We start from the raw sequence: 27,763 nt of genomic DNA on the forward strand, positions 1-27,763 counted from the left end.
CAATGCTTCAAAAATCTGTGTGGGGATCAAACAAAAAAATGCCTTTCCTGGCTGCTTTTGTGATCCTAGTTTTCAACAGAAACAGGGTTTTTGTTCGGTAAAGTGTTCTGACAATAGAAATTTGTAATGCAAATGTTCCCAGTCTCTCAACAAAAGCTAGAGTTTCATGGATTGGCACTGTTGCAGCTGATGTGACAACCATTTTCTAGAAACTCCTGCAGTCAATTAAGCAAATCTGTTTTGCTGGTGGGCTGCAGCTTGCATTTGTATCCATCTCAGTGAGAGGGTGGAGAGAATACTTAGACATTTTGCAGTGCTTGTAAAAAACTTTGGACATGCAAAATGTTCATTACATAAATTGTTAGCTAGCAGGGTTTAATTCTTCATTATGACACAAATTTGCTTAGAAAGAAATCAGTAAATATAAAGGAGAAATTTCTTTCAGACATTTTTTTTGTCTCTACATTTCTATGTTCTATCACTTCAGTTACCACTGGTTTCAGACATAATTACCTTAATGTAGAAGGAAAGTTTTACATGTGACTTGAAGGAAGAAGATCAGTTTTAAAGGTTGCTGTACATCAACATTAAAAAAAAATGAGATTATAAAGATAAGTCAGATCAGAGGGATGGGTAATATGATGGTTTGCAGCAAGACTGTGCAATCCGGTATGCAGCCCACAGATGAGACTGAACTCTATTGATTCTGCTGCATTTTCAGCTGTGCTGCTTGAACAGCCAAACGCCATCCTGTACCTGCAGATGACCAGCTCTGATCTGGGGTTAGCTATCATGCCACCAGCCCGTGATGGGTGGGACAGGAGAAATATCCTCCATACAACAGCAGCCAAACTGAAGAGGTGCTGATGAGCCACAAATTATGGTTGTATCCTTCTCACTGGAGAAGCCCCTGCACTCCCAAGGAGATAAATTTATATTTACTTGAGTAACAGCTAAGGTAGCTGGAAACTGCTGTTGACTACAGGTGATCTTTGAAGAAGACCTTAGTCGCCAGGGAAAAGATTCAACGCACAGAATGGATTCTAAATCATGTCTTGTATGAAGAGCTTCACAATTAATGTATATTCAGCTGCAAGTTAGAAATTTTATTTGCTGTTCAATACTGAAAATGACCTGAGAGAGCCAGAGCTTATGAGTGACCTACAGTAGTCAATAAGCAAGATGATTTGACTGACAAACTGTATGGGAAGATGTTCCAAACAGAAAATAAGATGTGCCTCCACAAAACTGCAGATCCAAGAGTTCCAAATTGTTCCAAAGAACAGGAAAAAAAAAAAAAAAGTGCCATACACAAATATAGGTCTGTCTATATATGCAGTTGCTGAGCACACGTGTAAAGTAGATTGTCACAATGTTCAAACATGCCATCTGTATCATTCAAATTGCGCACATTAGAACAGATTCTAAACTAGAATCTTCATTATCAGTTGAATGCTTTGATTCAGGTAAAAACAGTTTAGAACAGAAGTTATTGTTTTGCTCACAAATCTTTTTTTTACTAATCAAAACACATTACTCCTGAGAATCTGTTAGTGAATCTGGAAACACAACACAGGTTGGTCCTAAAGGACTTCCCCTACCTTTATAGCAGTGGAGGCAATCTGGATGTGGTGGAGTCTGCGCAGCGTGCTGTCCCTGTCAATGAAGTAGGAGGCTGCGAGCTGATGCAGGGTCTCCAGAGTCACGGCAGAGCTGTTTGAGGTGGGATCACTTCCTTCTGACCTCCTGCTCAGCTTCCGTTTGTCCACAAAAATTGTGAGTGACTCCTCCCCTGAGCAGGGAAACAGAAACCACAACATTCATCAGTGGCATCTTCTGAGAATCTCATTCTGCCAGAAATAAGGTGACAAGCCAAAGTTTTCCCTAGCTGTTGTTTAATGTTCAGATCTCCTGTTGGCAGACTCATAACACAGTGCCCTAAACACGTAAACAACAGATACTATTCCAGGTTGGTTTGGAGGTGGGGTGGAAGGTGGGATTGCCTCGTATGAATAACAACTAAACAGTAGGACACATTTATGCCTAATATGTGATGAAACAGGGGATAAGTGTTCCTATTTACCAACAATATAGACATTTTGTAGATATTCAATTTAAATTGTGTATAAAATGTGTTTACTCCCAAGGTTGTTTAATGCCTTTTTTTTTAATTTTTATTTAATCTTAGCTTAAAAGAAAATGAAACCAGTGTAATACTTCAGTCTTCTTTTTTTTTTTGTTTCCTTCTTTTAAAACATGTATCATATCTGATTTCAGAAGACACATTGTTCCCACTTGTTATAAGCAATCCTGTGCTTTCTAATCAATTCAGCAACGCTAAAATGCCTGAAACCTGATGTAACAGTTGTCTTAAGCCAAATTCATAAAACTAAAAAGTATAAAAATATGTAATAAGAATGTTAATCAGTTTCTTTTAAAACAGGGAAATATAAATAACACTTCCCTAACTCCCAAAGCAGAGATGCTTTTCCAAAAGAAAAGATCCACATCTTGTGTTGTAGATTTCTCACTTCTTTTCTCTCTAAAGAGAAATGAAGAAATATTTTGAATTTGGAAATTTTAGTTCCTGTAGGATTATTGAAAACAAAACTAAACCAATATCTCACTTGTTTGACTGAGCAAGTTCTCAAGAACTTACTTTCATAGAATCAATGAATAATATCATTATACCTGTATTCTAGGTGCTTAACAATTTCACTGAATGCCACTTCCTTGTTCCTGGAAAGGAAACTACCCTGATAGGGTCTGACTTGCCACTTGTGCTAGTTTCATTGCTTACCCATCTGCTGCAGTGGCATTTTGCCCATTCAGAGGATGGGATGCCAGGTTTAGATGGGTTTACATGCCAAAAAGTAATAGCTATAGAGGGATAATGTGTAGGATGAAAGCATGATGTCATCTTTAAAGGGAGATAATATTGGTGGTGAACAATGCTAAAAGAAGAATGCATGCCTCTATGCAGGAGATCACATCTGTTGACAAATTTGACACACAGCTACCTCAGCTTGAAAAATATTTGTTTGAAGAAAGAGGAGTGTGGTCATGTTAATCAATGTACCTTACAGTGTTTCCCAATCTCTCCCAAGTTCAGAGGACAGTGAGGTCCTTCAGACCTTACATAGGATTATCTGGATAATGACAGTTTTGTCTATGTAAGGTCAGTTTTAACCATTATATTTATACTTCTACAGTTTCTTAAAGGGTCATTCTCTTATTTTTCGTGGATGCAGTCATCAAAACAAGGATTAACTGCCTGAATTCCAAAGAATCAGGAATTACAGCAGCCTCTGTAAGTAACAGGATTTCCCTGTTCAGTTGCCTAAACCTAAGTAGAGATAGGTTTGCATTTTATTTAACTACTGCCAAAACCCCCAGCAAAGAAGACTAAGGTTGCTCTGTGGGGCAGACACAAGCGTGCTGTATCAGCTCAGTTGTTTGCACCTCATTTTGTTACGCTATGTCAACATGAGGCATTGCTGGTCCTATGGCCAGGTGGGCCATTATCCACACCATGCTGCCTCCATGCCAACTGCTGTGAGCAGAGAACTGGAAAAGTACAGCAAAGTCTAATGACTTGCACTTGAGAGAAATTTGCCATCAAAACCTGTTTTAGGTTCCAGCACTGCTGGCTTTCAACTATGCCCATACACTAAAACCTGCTTTTTCAAAACCTGCCTTGTGACTAGAGCCAGTATGAAAGATATTTCTGAAATTAAAAACAATGAAGTGGGCTGAGATTTGAGCCAGGGGCCATGGGCTTTGTGCAGCTGTTTGTGGAGCTATAGGGACATAGTTGTATCAGAGCAGACAGTATCAGAACTCAAAGGGGTAAGTATCAGTGACCATTTCAGATTGTGCAAATGAGGAGCAAAATTTCACTAGGAGATTTCTCTCAATTTTTCCCTTTTCCCGGAGGTCTTAGCTAGTTTATTCAGATTAAAGTGACTTATGCAAGCTTGACTGGCTTTCCAGTAGAGATATCATTATAATACCTTATAATTAATTGTAAGGGAAAAAAAACCCAAACCCTTAATCTTGCAGAAAATCTCTGTAAATTAGAGAAAAAAAAAAAGACTGGGGTTCTTTGTGTTTCATTAGTCTGTATACTACCCCATCTTGCTTTGGTGTAAACACTTTTGATTGATCTGTACTAGTTATTAGCAGAGATGGTGGGACTGCTTCTATTTCAACAAAATTCTGTTAAGTTTTATTACTAAAACAGAGGAGTTTTTTATTTTTCTCTCATTAAAAACATCTTCAGGGTTGGAAGAGCAGAACTGCAATAAAAACTCCCATTTCAAGAAAAATAGCTCGAGAAAATGACAGTGTTTTGCATTGTTTGGTTTTGATTAGAAAATGTCAGGAATATAACATTTGAACCCCCTCACAGTTATCACATCAACCTATTATCCTAGTCCTGCTTGATCCCATGCTTACCATGGCAGTTACTGATGGGTGCATTTTGGCAGGCAGGATCCCCTAGCATCCCCAGTCCTGCAGTCTCCATCCCCCTCTGTGACAGATATGTTTTGTTTTTCATGCTCTGTAACAAGGTTGAAATGATTTTGAATGTTTACTTTGACTCAGATCATATCAGATTACATCTTCCAAGGTTGAGTGAAGGCACAGCCGAGTGATGGGGCCTTGGGTGTAAACGTGAAGGGAGCTCTTCTCCTCAAAAATCTCTGCTTAGCATTTGTATGGCATTTCAAACAAGTGCATCCTAATTCACCACTGGTATTCTCAAGCACTGTCCTAATACCAGGTACAACCAGGTACATTTCAAAAATACTTGCTGCTCAAAAGCCATCTCACAGATTCTGAAAGGTTTTAATCTGTCAGAACTGATTTAGCACTTGCTAAAAAAAGTGGATTAAAAAACAGAGAATTCGTCCACATGTTGGTACTCAGGCATCCATTCCGCTGAAGACTTGTAACAGAACTCCCTTTCACACACAGAACTCAGCATTTTGTATCATAACATCACCGACTCATATTTAATTTGTGGAAGCCTATTTGAGTTTTAAGTTAATGTAGAGAAAATTAAACCTACACCAAAAGAGAATCTTCTGTCGTATTTGAAACATAGATGAATCTTGGTTTTTACTGGTTAGTCTGCCACCATGAAATAGGTTAAGAAGGTATCTAGACATTAGCTAAAAAACAAGTGTGATTTAGAAAACTATTCAAGGTTATTAATTTAAAAAACTGAAAAAGATTAATGATAGTGAGAAAGAAAATATGATTATTCAGCATCTGAAACACACAGCTGTGCTTTCCACAAGCTCTGAAAGCAGTATTCACTCTATTTCACAATACTCAGGAGTCAGTTAACCTCACTTTCTCAGGTTTAAAAGAAATAGCATAAAAACATTTATTAAGTAAAGAGTAAGGAGACTGATATTCACATTATAGACCGACCTTGTCCTAATATGTACTAATGCCTTTGAGCCCTGAAATCTGCAAATTTGTAACTTGGCCTACATATTTAATTCTTTATATGTTTATGTGAGTATATTTTCCATTATTTGCATTTGTAAGCTAAACTAACTCATTAGTTGAGAAAAATAATTTACATGCTGGTTTAAAAAAAAAAAAAGCATGAAATAAAATAAGTATATAGAAATATTCCTAGATACATAAGCCACCTATGGCCATTTAGATAAAAGGATCCTAAGCAACATTTTACAAATGATATTCAGAAATTAGAAATTAATTTTGTGTGCATCTTAAGCATATCTTCAGGAATTACTTAAAAATGTAAATCACCATCATGATAGAATTGGAATGATCATGTAAAAACTAACTAGATATAACCATCTATTGAAGGAGTAAATATACTTTGTTACACATACATACATACAATACATACTCATATGATTTAAATACTTAGTGCTATTTTCTACCTTAATTATTAAGAGATTGTTTTCCCATACCCACATCTTTGTAATGATGAAAGAATTAAATGCCTTGGCATTTCATGTTTTCATCTTAGACTGGGTAGTAGTAGGTAGTTCCCATCGCATCATGTCAAAAAGTGAGGAAACAGTAATAAAAGGATGACACTCAAAGGCAGATATATCTGAGCACCATCCACAGTTACCCTACTCAGAACTCTGTCTTCATACACATACATATATGTATCTTACAAAGCCATAAAGGTTTTTGGCCTATGAACTCCACGAAAGTTTCTGATTAAATATAATGCTTTAGCTACAATAGCTGTAATGCATTACAGTAAAATATCAAAAATAATTAAAAAATATTGTTATGCCTTTGTTATAAAAAATAGCTTAGTGCTAGTTGAAAATCTATTTATGTGTAGATCACAGAATGCACCATTAGGGCTTTATCAGGTCATTTTCCCAAACTTAAGCAGGTGCTGATGGAAGTGCAGAGGTTCAAAAAGTATATAAATTAATGCCAGATGCGGTATCATTTCCATGGTACAAGTGAATAACAGTGAATGTTAATTTTATAGATACCATCTGGTTTAAGATTTAAAATTTTTCTTCCCTAAGTAGACAGGAAAAGAAAAACGATAGATTTTTGCTTTTTTTCTTCCCCTTTGCAACCATAACCAAGTTTGCATACCTGATGTGCATGGAGTGTTTGCAAGTCTGATACTGAATTTTACAGTTTCTTTCTCACATCAGCCATTTGAGAGTGGGCTTTCCCTCCCTTGTTTACCATAGTTTGTATCTTAACTTGAAAGAAGTGTTATAAAAAATAAAGGTCATAGCAGCAGTTAGTGTAAGGGACCATAAATCCTTCAGAATTCATTGAGATTCACTGTTTTACACCACCTGACAGTTTCTCCCATCTCTGTACACAGGGTAATATACTTCTTAAGAGGAATATTAATCAGGATCAGAAAATCTGACCCTCTCTATTCAGTGCACAGAATAGTAAAGGTCCAACAACCAAACTCACTCACAGGACTGTAATCAGTGGAGAGGAGAATGACAAGAGGTTGGGGTTAAGCTGATCTGCTGACACCCATTAAGACTGTTGAAAAGACAAAACTACCTTTTTTTTTTTTCTTTTGATTCTGAAAGATTTGACAGCACAGACAGTCAATGCAGAAGCAGAAGTTTTCACTCCTGTGGACAGGCATCTGAGCTCACCTATGAATCCTCTGCTGCTTACATAGGGTCCTTCTGTAATGCAGCTTGAAGCTGCTCATTATAGATATTTGGCTTATGTCACAGGAAGATAAAATTTCCACAAGAAATAGAAACAGTGAGAACTGTCTTTTTCCATATTATCTTGTGGCAGCATGAAATATAGAACTTCCCTAAGTTCTCGCTTCAGAATGCCCTTGAGGAGTATATTTTTCTGTTTGTGGATAAAGACTTGTGAACATATCACAAACAACCATGTGCAAGAGTTCCCTTTATAGTCAGAAAGGGATATTCATGAAAGCCAAATGGTCACAAAGGCACACAAATCTTACCACAGGATCATTCATTTGCCAAGCTTTCCTTTATGTCCGTGAATACAGATGACTGGGGATTCATTAAATAAAAGTACTATGCTATGCACACTCAGTTTGGTCTTCTGCTTTTAAGAAGCCATATAAATGACAAAGCTTTCAGAATAAAACAGCTTGTAATTAAACAGAAAGTACAACTATATTAATGAAAAAAATCTAATTACATATTAATAAAGGTTGCAGAAGCATTTCTGGGAATCCCCATTCAATCTAGCTCAAAAATGAGAACTAATACATACAAGACAGTATAGGGTTATGAGCTACCTTATGAAGGCATTAGAAATTACTAATTCCCTTCAATTATTTTAATTGAACCAATTTTTCAAAGTATTCAATACCCATTCACAATGGAATGCAGCAGGTGTGCCTGCAATCATGCCCAAAAATTGAGGCAAGAGTCCTAAATCAAGACTCATCAAACTTAATATAAAAACTCCCTTTGACTTTATTAAGCATTGACAGAGCCTGGAAGTCAACACTGTCCCCTTGTCAGTGGAAAATTTTTGCAAGCATGTGGCAGCTACTGCATTTTAGAGCCTTTGTGAGGTACTCTGAAGAGAGATGAGAAAAGGGTACCCTACTACAGTTTCTCTGCAGCAAATCCTGAGGCTTTGGGGAGAGCACTGAATGTTTAAGCTAGTTTTCAAATGTCTTGAAAGTTTTAGTTTCTACTTAGGGCCATACTTCCTAAAAGGTGTCAAGTTTGTAGCACTTTTGTGACCCGTGTGATACTGGCATTTTGTACTTTTAACAAGCAGCTATTCTTGTGCTAGATTGTTGTTAGGTCCAATTTCATCTTGAAAATGAATCTCATTATATGGCTGCTAGTAGTGAAAGTTATGTTTATTAATAATTAGCAAATACCTAATAATACCAAAAAATATTTTTCACTTTGGGTAATCATTGCATTAGGAAACATGCTTTAGCCAAATGTGTTGAGAAACATTTTCTTTTTCTTCTGCAGTTAGTTTTTCTGTTCATATGTGCTATGTGCTGAATACTCAAGAAAATATATAGTAATTTATAAAAAGTTTACTTTTTGCATGGAAGAAATTTACTAATTAAAAGAAATTCTGCGCATTTTATTCCAAATTGCTGGTCAACATACGTAATTTCTTGGTAAAATTCTAAAGGTAATGGACTTGCTGTAGAAGCATTAGTTCCCAAAATAATGTCAGGAATTAGTTCTTAACAACTACAGCAATACAGAAATTCACTTTATTTCTAGAATGGTCTTTTGAAAAAGGAGCTACTGTGAGCCATTTCAGTTGTTATAGATCTCAGGTATCGGCCAAAAGAGAATAAGAAGGCTGTCATTTCATTAATGTATGGTTAGAATTCAGTTATGAAATGTATTAAAGAGAACCATTCCTCAGGTGAATAAAGGATTTTGACAAGACTGTCCTGCTGGAAGGATACTCAATCACCAGAATTATCTTTAATATAATCACTCACGAAGGGATAAAACTGCATTTCTAAAATGTCAGTTCATTTCGTAATGCCTACATGGGTAATCACAGGTACTAATTATCTTTCATTCAGAACAATTTATACTCTCTCTTGAACATTAGGCCTCTTCACTGGATTTCTTCAATCCATTTGGTGACTGGATCCCAGTTATATATCAGGCTACCCTTTCCAAATTAGTCTGTAAGGATTTACAGATGCAGATTCCATTATGTTAATAGGAATCACACGGCAAAGTCTCATCATCCCATTTTGAAAATGTAGTCCCTCTGGTTAAGTGAAGACTAGTTCTAAAAAGTTTAGAGTGATGATATAGGGCCTTCCCAGCAGCCAAAGTAGTTTAAAATTCCCCTAACTGTAAAGATTTGCTGGAAATAATTCTTATTGGTTTTCTTACTTCATCTCTGCAATACTGTAATGGGCCCAGATATGTGTGTAATTTGTTATTATATAAATTGTTATAAGGGCTTCTTACAGAAAAAACATCACTCTCCTTAATGATCTCTTAGTGCAGAGAAACAACCTCAAAAGACCAGGAGCATTCACACCTGGAACTCATGTAAGGTACCTCAATCTTAGCAAGAGGCTTTCTCCTCTTCTTGTCCATAAAATTGTTTACATAGCATCAATAAAGCAAAGTTTAACATCATCAGAAGAAGGAGCCATGAAACTTGTAGACAGCGCATGCTCCCATGCTTTAAATTCCAGCCCAGGGATTGCTGCTTATTGCAGCTGCTCTGAGAAGGAACACCAGTGCTGCAGAGAAATAAGTTGTGTCCACCACTTTTGGTTCAGTCATACCAAACTCATGCACAGTATTCCAAGCACTGAACCTACCTCCCAGGGTAGCTGATAGTAGGAAATGTGTCCCATATTTCTTGATAAGGTTTTCTGTGATCTGTTGAAGGGTTGGGCGGCGTCCAAGTAGCCTTATGTTACGGAAGAATTCAGGGGCAAGTGGCAGTGGGGAGCCAAGGAAATTTCTTCTTTCAACAGCAAGATTGTTTACCTTCCAGCGGCCAAACTCTCTGCAAAACAAAGCAACTCTCATTCAAAAATGTCATTCAAATATACAAATATGTCATTCAGATAAATGTTCTTCATTTGCAAACTACTCTGTTGACTAGCTGGGGGCAACTAAGTGGGTATTATAATAGGCCCTGACAGTGATACTCTATCATGTGTTATAGGCAAAAACAAAGAGAATGTTATTTTTTTAAAATGGAGGCAGTACTCTATAACAAAATCGTTGTACAGAAAGAATTAAAAATAAAGAGAAGCCACTTAGGATGCTGCTGTTCCTACAGTTTATGCTTAGCCTCTGATGCAAATACAACCCTAGAACTATCACATCAGCTAGAAACTGAAACTAAATTAATAATTTACTCAAATTTGGACAAAAGACAAAAAGTGGTTTCACTTAGCACAAGGCAAATTTTAGAAACATTTCAACAAACAGGCCATGCCCTTTGCTTTAGTTACAGAGATGGCTAATTTCAACCGTTTAGAAATACACTATCACACCACTCACTGTGATATTTCCAGTTCCTGTACTTTTGGTGTCCATTTTGAGGAAATATGCAGACAATAGCGTTATCACTGGAAGGACTCATTGTCTGCAAAATCTAGCCAAGATATACAGCATTTGCAGTAACTTTGCTTTTGCAAGGCTCACCAATAGCTGTTTTGGTACTGTGAAAATTAAGTCCAAGGCAACCTGTGGACTGTGGGTTAGCTACCACTTTGTTAAGTCATTCATATAGCTATGTCAATTAAGATTGACATACGTCAATTAAGATTTCCCTTAGATAAGATTGTAGAAAAGCCACAGCTAAATATGGTGTAAGCTTCATTTACAAAATTAACACAGAAGGCAAAAAGCAAGAATGCAGCTAGAAAATAACATTTGAGGGAGGGATTCCTGAGACAAAGCATTGCCCATGTGTCCTGGGTTCAGCAGTAGCAGTCATTTTTTCTCCTTCTTGGTAGCTGGTGCACTGCTGTGTTTTTGACTTTCAGCCTGGGAACGGCGCTGATAGCACCAACGTTTTTAGTTACTGCTCAAATGTTTGGCCTGGCCAAGGACTTCCTGAGGCTCATGCTCTGCCAGGGAGGAGGGGAAGCTGAGAGGAAGCAGAGACAGGACAGGTGAGCCAAACTGACCAATGAAGTATTCCTTTCCACAGTACGTCATGCCCGGGATGTAACTGAGAGTTACCCGGAAGGACTAGGACTGCAGGGTAGGACTAGGTTATCAGCCAGTGCTTGGTCAGGCGGGGTGGGACGAGTTATCAGTCGGCTGGTGATGAGGTGTTGTATTCTCTTCCCTTGTTATTTCCTTTATCATTATTATTATTGGTGGTAGCAGTAGTGATTTGTGTTATACCTTAGTTACTGGACTGTTCATATCTCAACCCGTGGGAGTTACATTCTTTTGAATCTCCTTCCCATCCCTCCGGGAGCAGGGGGAGAGCAAAAAAAGGGGGGGGGGGGGGAGCAAGAGAGCGACTGCGTGATTTATGGCTGACTTTGTTTAAACCACGACACCATGGCTTAATAACTAGGATGAGCTAAGTAAGACACAATCAACAGCAATATTTTTTAACACTTTCGGGTTCACAACTATTAGTAGACCCAAGATTAATACATTCTTGTATAACCCTTCTACTTTCCAGCATCCTCTTGTTTCTCTTGCAGATCCCATCCATCTTATCCACAGCCTAGCTTAAATTCACATGCATAGTAGGTGACAGTTTGCTGCAGCTCCTATGAATTGCTTTTCCTCTCAGACACATTCTTGCAAATGCCATATTTTTATCAAAAACAAATCAGAATTGTAGTAGAAAGAGCTTTACATAACTTACCTGAAATTTAATGCAATTTACCAGTCAAGAGCATGAGACTAAACAGATCTCCACAGTTCCTTAAAGACTGCGCATAGCCGGTGTGCCCAATTTAGTATTTGGAAATCACTATTTGATAGTTGTAGGGCTTTTACAACTTAGTTGTCAGGTTTTAAAGTTTTCTCTCACAAATTTACTTTCCTTTTAAGAAGCTACAGAACCAATAACCCCTTTTTCAGGTTTTTTGGAACTACCGCATGTTGGTGTAGAGATAAATTGCACATAAATATTTTCTGTCTCTAAAATAAAAGAATATTTGTTGGCATATTGACCACATTAACTCAAGCAATAAAAACAGTGTAGCCTGAACTGTAAATGTGCTTTTCTAGTTGGGAAAAAAAAAAAAAAAAAAGAACAAAGGTTTTATTTCTGTGAATTCTGGGCATACTTGAGTGGCTTGGGGTTTTTTCACTTGAATATATCAGAAAATGTAGATCAGTTGTAGTTCCCAAACAGACCAACAAGACAGAATTGCTTTGATAGCAAGATAAGAATACAAGCTTTGTAATTGTCCTGGGTTCAGCAGTAGCAGTCATTTTTCTCCTTCTTGGTAGCTGGTGCAGTGCAGTGTTTTGACTTTCAGCTCGGGAACAGAGCTTATAGTGATGTTTTGGTTTGGCCAAGGACTTTGTGAGCCTCATGCTCTGCCAGGGAGGAGGGGAAGCCGGGAGGAAGCAGAGACAGGACACCTGACCCAAACTGACCAAAGAGGTATTCCATACCACAGCACGTCATGCCCAGGATGTAACTGGGAGTTAGCCGGAAGGGCTGAGAGACTGCAGGGTTGGAGGAGGTATCGGTCGGAGCTTGGTCGGGCTTGGGGGCGAGTTATCGGTCAGCGGGTGGTGAGGTGCTGTATTCTGTTCCCTTGTTATTTCCTTTATCATTATTATCATTGGTGGTAGCAGTAGTGATCTGTGTTATACCTTAGTTACTAAACTGTTCTTATCTCAACCCGTGGGAGTTGCATTCTTTTCGATTCTCCTCTCCGTCCCTCCGGGAGTAGGGGTGGGAAAGAAGGGGGGGGGGGTGAGTGAACGAGTTACCTGACTGGGTTTAAACTACGACAGTAATGTAAAATATTCATTTTATACATTGATGAAACCTTTTCTTCTAAACTTGCTATCTTACTAATTGTCTACATCAAAGCTGAGGTTCAAACACAACAGGAAAGTTGCATGTCTTAGAGTAGGTAGTTTGCTGCTACCCTTCACTCTGTTTTCATTGTCAGAATTTTTTAGGATAGAGAAGGCCACCATAATCCCCTCACCTGATCCTTTTTAATGCTGTCAAAGGAATATCACAAAATAGCTTTTGTTGCCTATGTCAGCAAGTTTGTGACTGAAGAAGAAACTGTCTCACAGAAAAGTATCTCCTCCTGACTTTAAAGCTGATGTTGAAGATTTCTCAGAACTTCTCAACAATTATTGTAGTACTTAACTACAGACAGTTCATTCAACTTGCACTTCTTAGAACAGTTTTTTCCAATTTTCATTCCCAATTTTTGAAGCTTTTAATGCACGTCAGGTAGATTACTTTTTTCTAAATATTAGGCATGCTCTGTATAACTACAGCTTTTGTCTGAATCTCCTCTTAACCTTGGCCTAAGTTGATTGACTGCTTCTTTCTGAGCTCTGGTTTTAAACAGTATGTCCTAGAACTCTTCTCTGAAAGAGGCAAATGTTTTCCTGGTAGAGCTAGATTACAGCTTTAGAACTCTTTCCACAGCTTTAAAAGTTGAAGCTCTTAAAGAACTTACAAACTAACTTTCCTGAAGTCTTTCTTAAATGAAGTGTTTTGGAATGTGGAGAGATGAAGACCTAAACCTCTGGAAGAGTTAAGAGGAAGAAACTCCATCTCTGAAGATAAAAGAGAGCCATGGGGCACCGAAAGCGAGCTGCCTCCCTGCAGTAGCAGTAATACCTAGATGTGGACAAGCAAGAAATGGCTAACAGATTCTCCAAAAGGAAAGCTGAGGAAACATTTCAGACATCAGAAGTAACTGGGTTTATGAGAGCAAAATGTTGGAGCAGGAAAAGCTGGGCTGGATTTCAGGGTGGGAGACTAACACTACATTATTTCTAGTATGTTGAGTGAGTAGGCTTTTACAAACATTTCCTGGGTATGTGATGGTCACTTTTAACTGCTATACTAAAAGCTAATCTCTTTTTTCAGAAATTTCACTATAAATGAAATCATATCCTTATCTTCCTTTTATATGACTTTTATAAGTATGTATATTTATATACCTGTACATATATGTTCCCTTTCTTCTTTTGGTTTCACATTTTCAAGCAGTAGTATACTCTATTTCCTTCTCCCATCTCTTATTCACACAGTGAAGCTGAACCTTGATTTATGTCATTCAACCTTTACTGCAGTCATTCTAACACAAACTCTCCAGTCCTCAAAAGATTTTTGTACCAAATATGGATTATTCTTCTTTGGAAATTGTGCTCCTGTCCACTGCCAGAGGCAGATTACCAGGCCTGACAGGGTTAATGATCTTCTTAGCAGAGAAAATACTGCCTTCCAAAGCCACTGGAGTACCATTTACCAGAAGAACACCTCCCACAGAACAGCATAGCATCAGCGCTGGCTGCTGGTCAAGAGAACCCTTGCATTTGCATCATTATGCACAGAATACAAACACTAGCAGTATTAGGAGATTATTCTTTCTTCCTCTTCTTCTTCTACTGTGTAAAAGCCAAGACTAGCAGCTGTCCTGCTGATATTAAGAATCGTAGAATCAGAGAATACTTAGGATTGGAAAGGACCTTAAGATCATTTAGTTTCAAGCCCCCTGCCATGGGCAGGGACGCCTCACACTAAACGATGTCACCCAAGTCTCTCCTTGAAAATGGGGGCTATATTTCCCTTTTTCTAGTTGTCAGGAACTTCACCTGACTGCCATGATTTTTCATATATGATGGACAGTAGCTTAGCAACTTCATTTGCCAGCTCCTTCAGGACACGTGGGTGGATTTCATCAGGACTTCTTGCTCCAGGCCCAAACTGTGCACTGGCCTCAAGGGTCCACCGTAGCTCAAGCAGGAAAGGTCATTAACATAGGAAGCTGGGAACTAGTAACAAAAAAAAACAAAAAAAAACAAAAAAAAAAAAAAGGAGGAAGAGGACAATTAAAAGCAAGGGGCTTCCTCCTAAATCTGATATCCCCATGCAGAACAGCTTTGCAGTTCTGCAGGGGGCTAATGAGGAAACACACTCACAACATGAAAAATCGGCTGATGCACTGGTAAAGATCACTACTGGTGCTGCCAGGAAAAAGCAGGGGGTCATAGTAGTAGGGGACTCTACTTTGAAAGGCACAGAGGCACCCATCTGTTGGCCTGGCCCAGTCTCAAGGGAGGTGTCTTGCCTACCAGGGGCTCAGATCAGGGATGTTGCTGGGAAGCTGCCTGGTCTAGTAAGTCCCACTGATTATTATCCTTCCAGTCGTCCATGTGGGTGCTAGTGATGTAGATAGCAGTAGCTCAGAGAACATTAAGAAGGGCTAGAGATCCCTGGGAGAGTTGGTTAGGGGCTCTGGAGCTCAGATAGTCTTTTCATCAATTCTCCAGGATAAAGGGCAGGACCTTAAAAAGGCTGAGAGTGTTGGCCAGGTTAATAAATGGTTAGAACAGCTGTGCCATAGTCAGGGGTTTGGGTATTTAGAACATGGGACTTAATTTGGGAGGCCAGGTCTACTGGAGGATGGTGGAGCTGGGTTGCGCGCTGTTTTTGTAGGAGGCTCGTCAGAGTGGTCAAGAAAGCTTTAAACTAGATGTGCTGGGGGAGGGGGGCATCATTACATCCCAACACTCCCAGTCAGTTGCCAGCACCTATAATAAATGCTCGGCACAATGTAGAGATATTTCAGCCGATAAAGCCAATGAGCCGGCTTCGTTTGGAGCTCAGCACAGATGCCTCTATACAAACACCCATCTTATGGGGAGCAAACAAGAAGAATTAGAGATGTGTGCACATCTACAGGGATATGATATCACAGGCATCGCAGAAACATGGTGGGATGTCTCCTATGACTGTATTGTTGGAATGGAAGGTTAGAGGCCTGGCAGACAAAGAGGGGGAGTAGCTATTTATGTCAGGGATAGGCTGGAGAGTATGGAACTTTGTCTGGGGACAGGTGAGCAGTTAACAGAGAGTTTGTGGGTCAGGGTTAAAGGGAGAACAGTGATGGGGGACATTACTGTGGGGATCTGCTACAGACCGCATGATCAAGAGGACTCTTTGGATGAAGCGCTCTATAGACAGATAGGAACAGCCTCACACTCGCAGGCCCTTGTCCTCATGGGGTACTTCAACCACACTGGTATCTGTTGGAGGGATGGTACGGCCTGGCACAAGCAATCCAGGAGGTTCCTCAATTATGTGGAAGACGACTTCCTTCTGCAAGTAATAGAGGAGCTGTCAAGGAGAGGTGCCATGCTTGACCTCGTGCTCACCAACAGGGAAGGGGTCGTTGGAAATGCAACACTCCAGGGCAGCCTTGGCTGTAGCAATGGCCAAGTTCAAGATCCTCAGGACAGTGAGAAGAGCGTGTAGCAAGCTCACTGCCCTGGACTTCAAAAGAGCAGACTTTGGCCTCTTCAGGAACCTGCTTAGCAAGGTTCCATGGCATATAGCCCTAGAGGGCAGGGGTCCCAACTCTGTTGGCTGATATTCAAGGATCACCTGCTACAGGCTCAGGAGTGTTGCTTCCTGACTAGAAGTGCGTGCAGCAGGAGGGCCAGGAGGCCTCGCTGGATGGATAAGGAGCTGCTGAGGAAACTTAGAAGGAAAAGAGAGGCTTATAAAAGGTGGAAGCAAGGACAGGAGGCCTGGAAGAATACAGGGATGCTCTCCGGGAAGCTAGGGACCAGGTTAGGAAAGCTAAGGTCCAGTTAGATCTAAACCTGGCTAGGGATGCGAAAGATAGTAGGAAGGGATTCTATGGGTACATTGCAAATGATTAGGGACAATGTAGGCCCTCTCTGGAAGCTATCGGGAGAACTGGCTACACAGGATTTGGAGAAGTCTGAGGTTGTTAATGACTACTTTCCTCAGTCTTCATTGGCAAATGCTCTGACCACACCACCCAAGTCTTGGAAGGCAGACACAGGGATTGTGAGAATGAAGACCCTAGGCCCACTGTAGAAGAGGATCTGGTTCGAGACCATCTTAAGAACCTGAATGTTCTTAAGAAGTTGAAGAAGCTGAGATTTAATAGCAGGTGGTACCATCTGTGATACCTAGCTATTCCAGCCCAAATGATATGTTAACCATTAATTCCTTAATGCTCAGGGCAAAGACTGTTGTTGAGAAGAATGATGGCTTTGAATTGCTAGGCTCGTACAAAAGAGAGGACATAAGTCAGTCTGGCTCCTAGGATAAAGCCTATAACAGAGCCACATTTTTATCATAAGTAGTGCCAGAGGTTGTGGGCAGCATTCTCTCTATCTTCCTACCTATCAGAACAGTGTATTTGTATGTCATATCAAAAATCTGTTTTGAGGCTGGTTGGCTAAGACATATGCAAGAGCCCTGAAGTCCTGTAGTGCCAATTCTGACCAGCTGTACTGTATGCATGTCACAGCCTCTGTCTGCTGAGCAGGATCTCCTGTCATTTGTTCTACTTAGAGGAAGTTAAACTGAAGAATGATCATCCAGGAGTCAGTGTGGGGTAAAATAAAAGCATAATTTCAATACATCTTTTATCTCAACACTATTTCTTTTCTTATTTCTTAGCATATCTTTCCTGTGTTACTGTGCAATGACATTCGGAGTGATGTTTACTCTAAGGAAAAAATTAATGTTCTGACATGAAACACCCTTTAACAGAGTATTCCATGAGATGTCTTGAAAGACGTCAAAGTGCGAGTGGATCTGAAAGTAATTTTAGGGCACCAGGCCAACAAGGGCTGTCAATTTCTCTTTTGAATTTCAAGCCATAACACTTTTTTCAAAAGTGTATGTAAATTATACATTTTCTTCTGCCACTGCACTCATTACAATACATTTTAAATCATATGGTATGGAGAGATACAGTGAAAGGTCTATATAAAACATCTAGTTGAAGGAAATGAAAAAAATGTCATTGTACTGTAAAACTGTAATGTGTAGAAGATTTGAAGGGGAATATAATCTTTTCTATTGCAGGTGATTAAATCAGAGCCTTCAAACAGATTTACAGTGAGCCTGATGGATTCTTCTTAACCATAACAGTGTCTCCCATTACTATTTTTATAATTTCTGTTTCAGAACCACAAATTAATCTGTTGTACTCAGCAATAAAGAGGCATACAGACAAAACCAAACTATAATAAATAATTGAAAATTTTAAGGTAGTGTTTCTTATTCACCCAATTTCTCATTCGAAAAACTGAAGCATAGTAAGGCTGAAGATACTAAGTACTGTGAGTAAGTATGACCTCCTTCTGTCCCATAGGTAGAGCAGACCAAAAAGCTTTATGAACTGGCCACAGACATGTGCCTAAACATTGTTTTGATATTGTGAAACATAACAACAACACTATTGCAGTTTGTAGGAATTCAAATTGTCGAAAGCAGTAGAAAATAAATCAAAATATTTTCTGAAAATACTTCAGTGTTTTATTTGTTTATTGCTTAGCTCTTAAGGGAATGTGCTGCTGATCTCTGTTGCATCTATACGTTATCCTTCTATCTAAATATTGTTTCACTGGTAGCAGAAAATGCTCAGATCTCTAATTACACACAAAAAATAAACCCAGGGATTCTTATTCAGTATATAAAAATGTTTTAGTTTTATTTTTTACAACAAAAAGGATGCTTCTGTTCTAGCACAACTATCTATATTTATTCAAAATAAATTTGGGACTTTAGTTTATTAAAAATGTTCCTGGTGTTATTCTTTTTTCCAGTGATGTAAATTGCAAATCTCTCTAAAGAACCAGTGGAATTACAACAGTGAGCAGAACAGAGAATCAGAGCAACAAACTTGTCAATATAAATCGAGATTACAAACACAGGTCCTTCTAATGCTCTTAACTAAATAAAAGTGTTAAATGGGAGTTGAGTTGCTAATTCCTGCAACAGAAAGTGTTAAATATAGTATCTGAAAAAAATTATTTATGTGCCATATACTTGTTATATTTCATTTTACTTTCAATCCTTCTTGAATGACATGGATATAGAAATTATGCAAGATGAGGAAAAAAACTTGGAAAAAAAACTTTCAGGACTTTAGGGCTTACATAAAACTGGTAGGTCAGCTTGTAATATAGCTTATATATGTTGGAGACTTTGTACACAACTAAATCCATTCTGAAGCTCAGGCTATAGTAAAAATGCTGAATAAGACTCTTAATCCTTCTACAGAATCCAAATATGAGTTTTTTAAAGATGTTTGAGGTAGGATAAAGCTCTATTTTGAATTTTACTATTGTAAAATATATGTATTGCAAGTGCATGACTACAAAATTTCTGTGTCTGCATCCATTTCTTCATCCCTCACAGCACTTCTGTAGAATAGATCTGAGAGACAAAAGTAAGAGTGATTGTGGAAAATTTCAGATGGTATCTAAGCACTAGCGGGACTTTAAATATTATATATAATGTCACACAATTATCATATACACCAAAAATTTCATTTATAATACCATTAATAGTGACACAGTATCCTGGTTTTGTCTGGGGTAGAGCTAATTTGCTTTCCAGTACCTGGTGCAGGGCTGTGTTTTGGCTTTAGTGGGAATAATGCTGATAAAACACCAATGTTTTAGTTGTTGCTTAGTAGTGCTTACCCCAGTCACGGACTTTTCAGTCTCTCATTCTCTGTCAGTGAAGAGGTGCACAAGAAGCCAGGAGGAAGCAGAGGCAGAACACCTGGCCCAAACTTGCCAAAGGGGTATTCCATACCACAGCATGTCATGCTTGGTATAGAAACTGGGGGGAGTTACCCGGAAGGGACTGATCACTGCTCAGGTAGGGGGGCTAGGTATCAGTCAGCAGGTGGTGAGGAATTGTGTGTCACCACTACTTATTGGTTTGTTAGTTTGTTGTTGTTGTGTGTTGTTTTTTTCTTTCCCCTTTTATCTTTATATCTCCTTCCTTTTCTTTCCCTATTGCTAGTATTACGTTGTAGTTTAATTGTTAAACTGTTCTTATTGCAATGAGTGAGTTTTACATTCTTCAGATTCTCCCCCACATCCCACCCTGGCAGGGGGGAAGCAGGAAGTGAGTGAATGGCTATGTGGTGCTGAGTTGCTGGCTGGGCTTTAAGTACAACACATGGCTTGGGAAGGAGTGAAACATCATGCACCCTGCAAAGGCTGGAAAAAGAATTGCTGAAGAGGGGCATATTTTACAAACAGCTAAGAGACGTGGTACACGGCACATGCCCACATTTCATTATGCTCAGAGTTACTCTGACTTTATACTAACAGGGTTGAGCTAAAGCCTGTTCTATGCCACTGGTAGCTGTATTAACAGTGTCATTACAGTGCTTGAGCTAAAAGCAGTAACATCAGAAATGGTGACTTGTTACTGTAAGTGCAGTGCCATGTGAGTGCAGCTGAACTGCTGGTTAATATCTGGTCAGTTTGACAGGGTTAGAAACCTTTTCCATTTTATTCATGAAACAGAAGTTTTAACATTTGGGCAGCAGTGAAAGCTATGCAGGCCAATTGTAATCAAGAAAAGATGTAATTATTGAATTAAAATTAGCAAAAAGATGACTATCTTCTAGATGTGTTTCAACTTGAGGTTGATTAGCCAATAATTTCAGATTATTAGTCACAGTATAGCAACTCTGCTTAGAACCCTGGTGCTCTGTCTTCTGTTCTGCAACAAGCTTAAGCTAATAAGGGCCTACATGAATGTTACAGTATTTTCCTAGAAATGTTGCTTAGGAAAAAAACAGAATGCAGCATGGCTGTACAAATCTAGAAACAGAGTCAAGATTAACTGGCTTTCCAAACCATATGCCCAGCAGATCTGATGGCATTTTTCTCCAGGTTTTTTGTGTAAGGAGTAATGTTGGGCAATTATTGGAGATTCGGTTTTGGCCACATTAAACTTATCTATTAATGTCTTGGCTAGAATTATTTACACCCTATTGTAAAACACACCAGCTTTGCAATGCTGCCGTGAAAAATACCAGTGCACCTCCACAGTGTGAAATGTTTGTCATAAATTGAGTGTTAAATATACTTCAGTATTCTATATAAAATAGGAATATGTTACACAAAATGAAAGTGATGTGAAGATAAATGAAGTAATCTTTTGTAGTTATGAACAATGGCAGTGCAATACTGCATATCTATTCAAGTAGGGGCCTGTGATGAATTACAAAACCTTGCACCTCTAGTTTGCCAGCTTGACTGCAATTCAGTGTGGTAACAAAGCAAGCATTTTTGCCATCTGATGGTTGCCTAGTGGCCAGTTGGAACTCCAACTCCACTACCTAGAGTAAGTGTATGTATCTCACAAACATATTACAGGAGGAAGCTAATCAGCATATTCATAAACACTCTCACTAAAAACAATACATCAAATAGACAATACCAGGGTTTCCTCTTCCGGTCTCAGAAAATGTCAGCAGTGTAAAAAAAGACAGGAAAGTCAAAAGTCTTCTTTCACAAAGCTGAATGCTACATTTGTATTTCTTTATACATTGAGTTGGCTACAAGTCTGTAATGCTTATTGTACTAGCATGAAACTCACACAATCATCAATATCTGTAGATATCTTCATTTTCTCTGAGTTAGACCAACCATGGTGTAGACAGTAGTGATTCTTGACTTATCTTGGACTAAGTCAGAGCAAGTACCATATATATGAAGCAACTCACTTCACTTTTGAACCTGGGACCAGCTGAAAACATGTCAAAGATGACAATAAATTAGGAGTAGAAAATTCATAAACCTCTAAACAGCATAGAAACAAAAATCTCCCTTCCACGAGATTCCTTGTCTTACATTTCTTGTAAGAAGTTGTCCACAGGCAAACAAAGCTAAAAAAAAAAGCCCTCCCTACCTCTCCTACAGTCAGTTACATCTCTATCAGATAGGAAGAAACAGAGGTAAACATTTCTTTTTTGATTTTCTGGCAGGTGTTCAAGCACTGTGTCATGAGATTTAAACAAATGCTTAGATGGATAGAATTACTCCCTTGATTACCCCTGCTTTTTTCTCATCTCTAAACCTGACAGTTTTGTGTGGTTGAGATTTAATTCCCCTCACCACAGGATCACCTAAAAGTGGTGAATAACATTTTCTGTCATGCAGGGGTCATGGACATTTATATTCAGAGGTGATCTTTAGCAAAAGCGACTTCACCCCATTGAAACCACAGTAGAAAAAGCAGGTTCCAAAAAGACATGCATAGATACAAGAGCACTAGGTTTCCTCAGATATACTCCTGGAATTAAGAAGAGATGTGCTACCTGGAGCTCATATACTGTTACCTCTTTTGGGACAATATTGTCTTTATGAAGGCGCCTTACTGAGATATCATCCCTTGACATGAATGAGCTTCAGGGAAGTACACACTGCCACAGGAATCTGGTGAGAATTCTAGCCTGAATTCATGGGTCTTTCTTTCCAAGCAAGTTAAATCATACTGAGAATGTATGGATATCCTGGTTTGAATGTGGATGAGACCAAAAAAATGTCCTTGATATGGAGAAGCACTCTAGACAACCTTGACGCAGTCATGAATCCTTGCATACTTTCAGGAGAAACTTGACCTAGCAGCAGCTGCGCAAGTAGTAGCAAATACTTTATTCACCTCTTCACCTCTTTAGCCTAAATAAGATCACAAAATTCACTGCCAAATAGCAACTATCTAAATGCTAATTAGGACACCAGGTGATTTTATTTCATCACTGAATTTTTCTTGAAACAGAAATAAAGAGTTGCAGCAGTTCAAGCCTTTTTTAAAAAAAATAGAGAGAATGCTTGATTTTCTTGAAACTGTTGTTCCTATGGGGTAATGCCGCATCATGTGAAAATTAGTGCAATTTATGAGAATGAAGGAAATTACAGGAAAAAATATCCTCCATATCTTTACACCCATGTCATACTAAAGTTAATTTACTCAACCAATGAAAAGTTAAAAGTATAAAAAATAAAAGTATTTAAAGTGGTTATAAATCAAACACTTTCTGCATATATAGTAATTTTTTATGTGTTCTCTCTCTGGTTGAGAGTTTAGTATGCTTTGGGTTCTGTGGAAAAATATATGTCATAAAATTTAGGAAACATAAATCTGGGGTTTGTAGTAGAATATTTGTAATATTCTGTATATGTAAATGACACATTTACAGCATGAATAAAGAGAAAAGATTTTTGCATAAAATAAAATAAAATAATTTGATTCCACAATCTTCTCCTTTGCCCCAGAAACTCTGTAGCCCTAGTAATCATCATGAAATAAGAAAACTAAGTGCCCTTCAGCCATGAGACTTTCATGCTTCAATTTGATCTATTAGTATCCATTTACAGCCCAAATAAGGAAGATTTGTTTCAGTCATTTGAATGTAGGAGTAGAACCTGGATCTCTTAGATTCCTTTCAAAGAGTATGTTGTTAGTGGTACACTATCAACTTAGAAGGCTTTTATATGTGGGATTCTACAGAAATTATCCTGAACTTGGTTCTTTGAAAAAAAAATATTATTCATAAAATATTCAGATGATATTAAGATGAGGGCTCTGGCAAGCGTTTCTAAAGATTTATAGAAACCATAGAAATGGTCGAAAATCAAAAAGATGGGATGTGATAAAAAGCAAGGAACTACACTTAAAAAAAAGAGACAATACATACCAAATAAATTATTAAGTAAGTAGAAATATGATAGAATAGATTAAAAAAAAAAAAAACAACCTGCATGGAATTTTACTGAAAACATGGTAAATTCTTACACAGAAGAAGAACATTCTTTGTATGACAACAAAATACCTATGTCACTTTCCAGGGTTCATCTAAGATCTCAACAAGAACAGCGCCCCCAAAGAAAGACATATATATGTAATGTTTAAATCCTTTTAAAAACAGCAAGGAGATAAAAAAGTAAAAGACATTTCTTATTAGGAAAATTTAGACATTCGGGTTGTTTCTTTTTCAAGAGAATACAAGCTTCTGGAAGACATGACAAGAGGCTTCTAGTGTGAAATGTTATTGAGAAACAGGAGGTGAACAATTGCCCAGCTAGGGAAAACAATCTTTATTTGGAGCAACAAAGTCTGAACAAGAGATCTGTCTCAGCCTTATGTAATTTACAATGCAAATCTGGCATTGTAAATATGAGCAAAACTATTGTGCTGACTAATGCTGTCATACAATTTACTGTATTCCCTTTCTTTGAGACTAATAATTTTCCAAACCTGATAAATTTTGACTCAGAGATTCCAACAAGATGCCATTTTAATTACACAGAACTTGTGTAATTAAAAGTCCTAAAATGTTAAAAATAAGAAAAAATATATATATGTATTTTTTATTATTAAGGTTATCATTTCATCTCACACCCAAGAACAGGAAAAACTGACACTCATCTCTAAAACCATGAAATTGTTTCTTCTTGGAAGTCACAGAAAAAGGAAAAGTTGGTCCTCTCTATGACAGCAGGTACACATGCTGTCCTTCACATGTGGCCTTGCCCTTGCAAAGTAGTCAGTTATTCATGTGTGATTTGGGAGAATCCCAGAATCACAGAATTATAGAATAGTTTGGGTTGGAAGAGACCTTCAGAGGTCATCTAATCCAACCACCCTGCAATGAGCAGGGTCATCTTCAACTAGATCAGGTTACCCAGAAGCACATCCACCCTGGTTTTTATGTCTCCAGGGTTGGTGCATCTACCACCTCTCTGGCAACCTGTGCCCGTATTTTACCACCCTCATTGTAAACATTTTTTCCCTCAATAGAAGGCTTAATTTGAATGAAGTATTCTTCTCCTTTGGCTCCTGGGTACATTTTTCAGTAACTGCTTGAAGCATGACCATGTAAATATTGTTTACATCACTGCTACAAATTACAGTGCTGTTGTCACAACCAAGAGATAATACAAGTCATAAATTCCTACAAAAATTTAAGTTGTTATAAGAAACTCTAAGGATTATTTCAGGTGAATGTTCTAAGAACAGGTGATAATTTAGAAGCTGTCATCAGCGGGAATGAAAACAGAAATGTCTTTCAAATGGGAGAAGAATTATTTATTAGGAAACTGTATTTCCAGACTTTCTGCAGAACAGCTGTGGGTCTTTTAATAAACTACAGTTGTAGCGATATCCTGCCCTTTCCGTCCCACAGTAAGTAATTCAAATAAGCATGTAACTCAGACATGATAGCTGCCCTGACAGCTGGAGATAGTGTGACAAATACCTCTTCCAGTTGAGACATTGACATAATTGAAATGTGCTGTGAGGGGAGAACAAAAGAGACAGCGCGGATAATCAGCAGCAAAACCCACATGAAGGGTACAGACCATCTACTGCTCTGCTTTTACTAGCACAGCCGTTTTATATTGTTCAGGTTGGCTGTGATAATTGTGATTTCCTAACGGGATTGCCATAACACTGGAAGCAGAGTGGATTGATCTTTCATTAAACATTTACAAAGCTTACTAGCAAGCTGTAGAAGATGAAAAGTGGAAACACCATAGATATGCTGAAGTTTACAGGAACATCCTTCCTTAGATCTTTTAAGACAATATCTTGAGAAAATATAAATGAAATATTATTTTAAGATTCTATTTGTCTCAAATAATCTTAAGATATTTTTATTTAAGTATTTTTCTACTGTGTTTGTTCAACCAATAACTGGGATGCAAATGGGTTTGTATAGGGGACAAAACCTGGCACTGAAGACCAGGTCTGTAAGAGATCTTATCTCATTTTCATGGGTGACTAAGCATACTCTTTATAGGATTTTTATAGCCTTACACCTTTACACAGTAGCAGAATAAATATTTTCATTTTTCTAGTGAGTATTCTGGGATACAAAATACGTGACTAATCAGTATATATGTGACCTTATGATGTTTGGGAAGGGGCTTTAGGGACTTTGAGAACAAAATGCGTCATATAGCCGTTGCAAATTACAATTCTTTAAACACAGAGAATAACTCCTTTGAGCCTCAGTTTTCCCATCTGGAAAAATTATAACTATTGAGGCATTTATTCATTATATATGGAAGTCATAATAGTTCTATTTGTAAAATGTTATTCAAAGCCCAATTGTGTGCCACTCTGTAATCAGAAATATCAACACTGGAAATATAGCTAAAGCCTTTCTTCACTATGAGAAAAGTAGGATTTTGTAAGATGTTGGAACTTTAAGGTCCCTTCCAACCCAAAACATTATATGAGTCTATGAATATTTTTCTTCTCTTTTCAGCCATCATTATCATTCTTTATTAGCTAGACAAATAGTGCATAGGTAAAAATTCTATACCCTTCACCCTACAGAATACATTTTTCATTTTATGGGGACCACAAAGTACAGACTGACCCAAAACCTTTGTCTAGGCACTAGCAAGAGTAGAGCTAATAGTTTTGCTCTGATTAGAAGACAGCCACACCAGCATATAGAGTTAATCCATTGAGGGAAGCATGACCGAAACCACATAGGAGGAATTGAGAACTTCCTCATGGCCCCTAAAAGAGGGTTGTGCCTGGGGAAAGGTGTGTTTTAAATGACTGTGTGATTTAGGTAAGGGAATGATGTACAGGGTGGAGAAAGAAAAGGGATGCTTAGGAAGTATTTTTAAATGCCTCTTCCAACATCATTTTCTTTCTGAAAAAAAAAAAAAATTAAATGAAGATTGAATTTTGTAGAATAGGTAATTGAAGCTTTCTGTGTTTTCTCTTATATTTTTAAGGGGCCTCATTGCACTTCCATGAAGCAGTGGATCTTTGCTAGCTCTAGGCAATCCCTGATGCCCCTAACAGTCTTAGCTTGTTTGTTCTCTTTGAGACGTTCCAGTTGCAATTATCCGCACTTCTGTTCAGAGGTACACAGGTGTATAAGCCGCACTCAGATAATGAGATGGGAATATAGACCTGCTGGCATAATCATCATAACATGATCTAAGTTGTATATTTATAACTATTCAAAAATGTCTGAACAGAAAATTGACAAGAATCAAGTCCATTTCGTTTCATAGGTAAATAACCTGTATCATTTATACAAACCTTAAACACTATTGGGAAGGTGAAAATTGGCATGGGTGGATGTATCAGTTGGTTTTAACATATTTGCAGCAAGCTGTCAGTCAAATTACTGACAGCAGCAGAGTTATCCACAGCATCAGTGTTGAGATTAGAGGGCATGCTTGATTTTGTTATATTTTTAGGATTGTATATACCGCAATTTTAAACTGTGTGTCTTATCTGTCCTAGCTAAATTATCCTGGACAAAAATGAATGCAAGACAGCACATAACCCTTTGCCTTTTGGTTTCTACCTACCCTTTACTGCATCAGGTTTATTACCTCAATACATGTCAAAGCAAATGTCACTGCCTGGCACTTTGTGCTGGTTTGCTAAACACTTCTACCCAAGCCTAGAATGCTTCTGTGACAGGTTTATTGACAAGATAAGAAAAAAAATGTTGAATATTTTAGGGGCTTGTGTGATAATTTTAGCTTCCTTTCTATATAATACACACACAAACACAAGTAATGGTATTATACCTGAGAGGTATATATCTGCGCATATCTTACCTCAATCAAGATAAATCAAAGAATAGAGACATACAGTGGAAGTAATACCCTCTGGAAATCGTAACCATTTAAAATTTGCCAAAAAATACAAAAATAAAAGACGGAAACAATGGATAATAACTTTACTAATGTGAAAGGAGATAAATTTAATTATTAACTTTAGAGGTAGA

At 38.1% G+C, this 27,763-nt stretch overlaps 1 protein-coding gene across 3 annotated transcripts in view; it reads right to left on the reverse strand.

Moving 5' to 3' along the window:
* BRINP3 (BMP/retinoic acid inducible neural specific 3) overlaps positions 1-27,763 on the reverse strand; it is a 209,431-nt gene that overhangs the window by 87,815 nt on the left and 93,853 nt on the right. For all 3 annotated transcript variants that reach the window (XM_057402442.1, XM_057402440.1, XM_057402439.1), the window contains 2 exons: positions 9,821-10,011; positions 1,602-1,792 (listed from right to left, as the gene is read on the reverse strand). In XM_057402442.1, the coding sequence (XP_057258425.1) occupies positions 1,602-1,792; positions 9,821-10,011 (382 nt within the window). The remainder of the gene's footprint in view (positions 1-1,601; positions 1,793-9,820; positions 10,012-27,763) is intronic.

Source organism: Pezoporus wallicus, unplaced genomic scaffold (genome assembly GCF_028554395.1).
Source record: "Pezoporus wallicus isolate ANWC-B61680 ecotype Strahan unplaced genomic scaffold, APGP_CSIRO_Pwel_v1 contig_6665, whole genome shotgun sequence".
Taxonomy (NCBI): domain Eukaryota; kingdom Metazoa; phylum Chordata; class Aves; order Psittaciformes; family Psittacidae; genus Pezoporus; species Pezoporus wallicus.